We start from the raw sequence: 6,447 nt of genomic DNA on the forward strand, positions 1-6,447 counted from the left end.
ACCCAAAATATTGTCTGTACATAATTATCTATCTATCTATCTAGTAACATTGTTAGTTTTCTTTACTGATTGAATAATATGTCATTATTGTACAAGCATTTATGGGATTAAATAATTTTAATTTGAACAATTGAAATGGGAAAATATTTTGGATAAACGTTAGTACATCTGATCAACTGAAACCACACAAGAGAATCCGATGTCAGTCTTTAGAATTTAATAAGACCGGAGTCTAAAGAATACATCAAGTTCTAAAAAGTGATGTGAAAAAAATAAAAGAATTAAGATTTGATTTCCCTGTCTTAAACAATGCGAGTTTTCATGTTTTGAACATTTGAACTTTCACTTGCGCTAGTTATTTTGTCGGGTCTTGAACAGTACGTCCATCTACTAGTATTTACATAAATTATGTATGGTAAATTCTTTGCGAAAAATCCGGTGAAAATATGAATTTTTCTCGCGAGTGATAATATTTTTTTACCTCAATCATGAATGCTGACGTGCTATTTTCCTGTATCATGTGTATCAATTACAATTGAACTTCAAATAGACCATTCCGTACAATGCACAATACAAAGTCGAGTTAATATTGACCTATTCAAAAATAAAATACGGTAAAATAAAATAAATTAAATTCAGATAGATTTAAGATTTGTTTTCCATAGCTGCAAAAGATGTGTTAAATGTCTGATTTTTTTTTACATGTATAGAAATCAAAATGATTATACGGCAATATTTATAATTTTACAAGAAATGTAGCCCCCCAAAAATTAGTGTGTGAAATAAGCCCTCAAGAAAATATAAAGCAGTTTTATGTGGGGATAAGTTTGACAAGTGCGTGTATTAGGAGTTCCCCGCTAGGTTTAGAGTATATCATAGAGCGTTATTATGAAGTGATGTGATTCGTAAAACTACGGGTATTGAAAACAACCGTGTATGCATGAATGATTTTACACCTAACTAATTTAATAGAAAAATAATTAAATTGTTATTTAGATGATATAAAAATTGTCAACTTTTAATTCAGTTATAAAGATACATTTGGTAACAAATATATTGGGTAACGTTTTTCGATTTTTCTGTTAGTAGATATATCTTTTATCTAGTGAAATTGCAGGTATCTAGTGCTGGTTCCAATTTTATTGGTTCGAAGAGATAAGGGCGAGGAAGTGTTAAAAAAATATATAAATTCAGCACATTCACTAAATAACCGAGGAATACAAAAATGTGTTCAGCGGCAAATATTTCAAAATACTTTTTTTTTTAAAATCAATATCTATCTAAAATTAATGTATTACATTGGAGTGATAGTTGTTTCTCTTTGTCACAACCTTATATTTCACACAGTAAATTTTTATTTTTACAAATAATTGAACCTATATCCCTGACTGTTAGACATTTTGTATCCGTGACTTTTAAGTGTACATGAAGATCAATGTTTGGAAGTTGCTACGCTTATAAATTAGCTATGCCTATACAATGGTTGTAGCTATCATATTTTAACTGTTACAACTTTTCTGCGTTTAAACAGTTTATTTATGACTGTTTCAACGTTTTCCGTGTTGGTACAGTAATTAAATGACTGTTACAACTTTCAAATGGTTGCATCAGTTTTATTACGACTGTGACAACCCTTTAGGCGTTTAATCAGTTTATTTATGACTGTTGCAACGTTGTTCGAGTTGGGACAGTTGTAAATCAACTGTTACAACTTTGAAATAGTTGTATCAGTCCTTTAATAACGGTGACAGTTATTTTTTGCGTTGTTACAGTCGATTTATGTTGTAGACAAACACTTTTAAAGTTGGGACAGTTACAAAAAAACTGCAGCAGTGAAATTTAACAACTGTTACAACTTTAACAAACATTATCAGTCTTAGAACGACTGTTACTGGTATGGACAGACGTTTTTTCGTCCAGTAGTGACAGACGTTGATGAGACTGTTTCTAATGAAAAAAAAATACTACGAAAACAGGATGTATACTAAAAGCGTTGTGGTTGCTTTCTGTTGTCATATAGTACAAAATATAGGGTTTTGTTTTAATACTTCAAAAAAAGTTACTTTGAATTTTTATATTAGGTATCATATTTTCAAATTTTATTTTGCAGGCATAGCAGCAGGAACTATAACATCAACTATTGTTCTCATTATTGCGATTCTAGTTTATTTTATTCTTCGTCGAAGGTAAAACCATATTTCATAGATATGTTTTAATAAAAGCAAAGCAATTGAAAGCGTAACATGAACGTGTCTTTAAATTGTTTACCTTTATACATTCTTCAATAACAATACTGTGGCTGTCAAACGAAAATTTTCATAACTTAATTCCACACAGTTTTTAGAACGTACTATAAATTGAATGCTATTTTGAGTTTCTCGCCAATATGATAGCCCTTACAAAAGAGTTATACGCACAATATTAACATGATAAATAGTCATTTTATCAATATTGTTAAATCAGCCATATACTCAAGAGGTTTGGCAAGCCATACAATAATTATCCACTCACTTCTTTTCTCATCATGACTTGTTACAATTCAGGAATATGGTATTGTAATCAAAGAGTCCGTTTCTGTGTATGTTGACGTTTGTTTTTGTTCAGTATTCCGGTTGTTTACAGTATACTATTGTCTTAAACTTAAGTTAAATCATGACACCCCGTTGATTGATTATCTATATCTTCCCATCGTTCGAGAAGTATTTGTCAAATTAAGATGTTCGTTTGTCTGTGCTTGACAATTTTGCCACTGAGCATTTGTAACCATCTATTAATCAATCGTATTCATTATTTCATCTCTGTGAACGTCTACTATTGATTTACGAGTCTTGTTAGACGAGAAGCGCGCCTGACGTAAATACACAATTTCAATCCTGGTAACTATAATGAGAATGCATTCATACGAATTTGAAAAATTACTATCTTAAATCATAATACCATCTTTATATTTATTTATAAACAGCTGATCAGTCATCAATTCGTTTCAGACTATCAAAGAAGAAACCAACCATTCACAAATCACAAAATTCGTGTCCTGTGCAAGACTTAGACGAGCTACATATTAACAATGAAACCTTTCAGACTGCAGTAAATCATGAAATTGATGATGGCAATAACAGTCCACCATATGAAATATTGAATAGATACCCAGCAGTCATTTCTTCATCATACGACTGTTTAAATGTAACCTTTACTCAGGAGTCAGAAAATGTGTACATTAACACAAACAACTCCGCAACTTCAATGTCAGATTTCACCGGAACTGATAGCAAATTTCATGAACAAAACGAACGAGTAAAGCAGAAAAAGCAAAATGCTTCTAAAGTGGAATTCAATATTGACAACGAATCATCTGATGGTGCAGCATACCATGCAATTGACAACAGACATTTAAGTCCACAATATGAAAAATTGAATAATGTTCCCGCTGTCAATGCTACAACCTAACATTCTTTAAATTTAAAACCTCTTCCGGAGTAGGTAAACTGTGTTCTTTAAATTACAATTTTAGATTCCAACGAAAAAGTTTGCATATGGAATGAGAAAAGGATTAAAGAATCAAAGATTTGTCTGAACTATATATTATACCCGTTATATAATCGTAATTGCATATGATTTTCAGTAAAGCCTGATACATCGGGCAAAGTATCCCCCCCCCCCCCCCAGCTAACCAGCTAAACAAATTGCAGACAATAACTAAAAGAAGAAAGATGGGACCGCTTACATGACTTTTCTGAACAATAGAAACTTATGAACTCTATGACAATAAATTATTTTCTTTGTAAATTTGAGAGATGCCATAACTAGTAATTTGAGAGTAACCGGATATCCATTTCACATATATCGGATATGTTCCTTATATCGTAACTACAATCTCACCCCCTTTCCCGAATTGACCAACCAAATTAAACTTATTGCAAGGTTGGTACTAACGGGAACAATACGACGGGTGCCACATGTGCAACAGGATCTTCTCACACTTCTGGATCACCTGATATCACCTTCAGTTCTTAGTGAGGTTTGTGCGGCTCAGTCTTTTGTATTCTGTTGTGTGTTGTGAACTATTATTTACCTGTTGGTCTTTTCCATTTTTAGCCATGGCGTTGTCAGTTTATTTTCAAATTAGACGTTTGAATGTACCTTTGGTATCTTTCACCTCTCCTTTACACAAATATTTTGATAGTTTTGCTTAAGTAAGCATACATTTATTGCTGAAAATAGATCAATATCTTTCCATACACTGTAATATATCTGGAACCAGTCACTAGTTCACAACAAAACATATAAACATTACAAAAAATCCCACAAAAATAAGCATCATTCTAAAAATCAGTATATATCAAATCTAAGTTTTAAATACACTTAAGTACAATGTCGTATGATTTTAATATCCAGTAAGATTAAAATGCAAAGGAGGGGGAATGCTTCACGAATTCAAATAATCGAAAATGTGACTCCTATGTTTTAAATGTTTTATGCCTGATAATTGTAGCTCTTATGGCCAATCACGTCTCCAATGGGGAGATATATACTAGTCATAGATAATTAATGTTGTTAACATACTGGTTCCCAGTTATGATGTATATGTGTTATCTCCTGGAGTCATAGCTTTGGGAATGTTACCAGTACATTTTGTAATGCATATTAGTCATATTTAAACTCTGAGAAGTTAGGGGTATTTAAACGTAGAAAATATGCTTTAGAGCCCCATATTTCTAATTTGAGAAAAATAGTAGTGCATATGAACTTTCCGTGCTAGGATATTTATTTTTTTACAAAACTTCGTAGTAAAATGGTACAGTTTAAGCCATTAAAGGAGTTCCTTTGGAAAATTGCATCAGCCAAATGCAACCTCAAACCTATATAGCTAGACAAAAGGCTGTCAGCAATTATGTATGCATAATGAGTTGATGAACCATATAGATCAACTTTAATATATATATATATATTCTTTGATAGTTTGATATGATCCTTAAAATGACAGAAAAATGCAAAATAACAAACATGGTTAGCTAAAGCTTTACTTTTAAAGAATAGTTTTGTTCGTCTACTAATTTCATAACAATATGGTTTTTTTTTTTTATAAATTTCATGCTTTGTTTAAAAGGGCCCTTGCAGTCAACTTCATGTTCAATAATCTGACTCAATACTCAATATCATTAGATTTATAAGCACGTAAAAGATTTATTCAAATTTTAAAAAGGCTTAAATAAACCATTTGCATGGTATGGGCTCGATACTATGTAGTTGCGTTTCGTGTGTAATTCAGACTTGATGCCATCTAATTTACTATCTGTTAGACCTCAGAATAACAATGGAAACATAGGAAAGACATACAGACAGACAGATATTTTTTTTTCTACATTCAAATACAAGTTTACAGAGAAAAATACAATATAAATAAAAAAAACCAATACATGCAATAGAAACATGAATATTAAAGGTTAAAATAAATAGGAAGAAAAATGTACGATTTTTTGCGTTCACATTAACATTTAGGGACTAACTTTCTTTTATTATTACACTTAATAACAAATCATAATTGTCTAAAACTAAGAATGATTTTTGTGGATCGAATCAGTCAATCAAAGAGTTTACTTTTGCTTCACTTTCAATGTTGACATTTTTCCTTTAAATAATCGAACACGCATAATGCATGACTTATCCATCTCTAGATAAGAGGTTTGAATACGAATTTAATGATACAGGATTATACACTTGCTAGTGAATAATATCAACAAATTTCTTAGCTTAAGTTGACAAAATTTAACCATACTGGCCGATCAAAGAGCCTCACTACTTCTTATTTCACTTTCAACAATGATTGAACAAAAAGGAATGTATACTTTAGATTTGTTTATATATCTCGTAGCTCGTGTCCCTTTGATAAATCTATTTAATATGATAAATAGTTATCATCAAATAACATCATATATCATTGTCATCAAGGGATATCCCGTTCAATTCTCTTTCTAAAGAATAGCAGCTATAATCTTTGATTTGAAATTGAATATACTTCTTATTGTTTTTTTTTTTTTTTTGTACATGTATTATCTGTTTAGATGTCATGTGAAAGAAATAAAAATAAACTCAGATAAACAGTTAAAACCCGAGTAAATGTGCCTCTACCTAAATAATGATGAACCTCTTTAATCTGGTTAATAAGATACATTGAATAAAATAATTCACAGTTCATTTTCATGTCGAAATAAAAAAGAAATTTGCAAAAATCTATACCGCTTTTTGAATAATTGGCCAAAAGCGACGCATGCTAATATCATGTGGATTTCAAACAAATTGATAAGATTCGGATGTACGATATTATCTGCTCTAGAATTTCCGGATAGTTATCTTTACTTGTTTTTTATTTATCATATATATATATCTACAAAATATAATTGACATGTTTTTGTTAACTATAAACTATATAAATGAAATGAAAACCTT

At 30.7% G+C, this 6,447-nt stretch overlaps 1 protein-coding gene across 1 annotated transcript in view; it reads left to right on the forward strand.

Moving 5' to 3' along the window:
• Positions 1–3,447, forward strand: part of LOC143053713 (uncharacterized) — a 33,612-nt gene extending 30,165 nt beyond the window's left edge. The window contains exons 4-5 of the mRNA XM_076226500.1: positions 2,111–2,186; positions 2,988–3,447. Coding sequence (XP_076082615.1) covers positions 2,111–2,186; positions 2,988–3,447 — 536 coding nt within the window. The remainder of the gene's footprint in view (positions 1–2,110; positions 2,187–2,987) is intronic.
• Positions 3,448–6,447: the final 3,000 nt, after the last annotated feature.

Source organism: Mytilus galloprovincialis, chromosome 12 (genome assembly GCF_965363235.1).
Source record: "Mytilus galloprovincialis chromosome 12, xbMytGall1.hap1.1, whole genome shotgun sequence".
Taxonomy (NCBI): domain Eukaryota; kingdom Metazoa; phylum Mollusca; class Bivalvia; order Mytilida; family Mytilidae; genus Mytilus; species Mytilus galloprovincialis.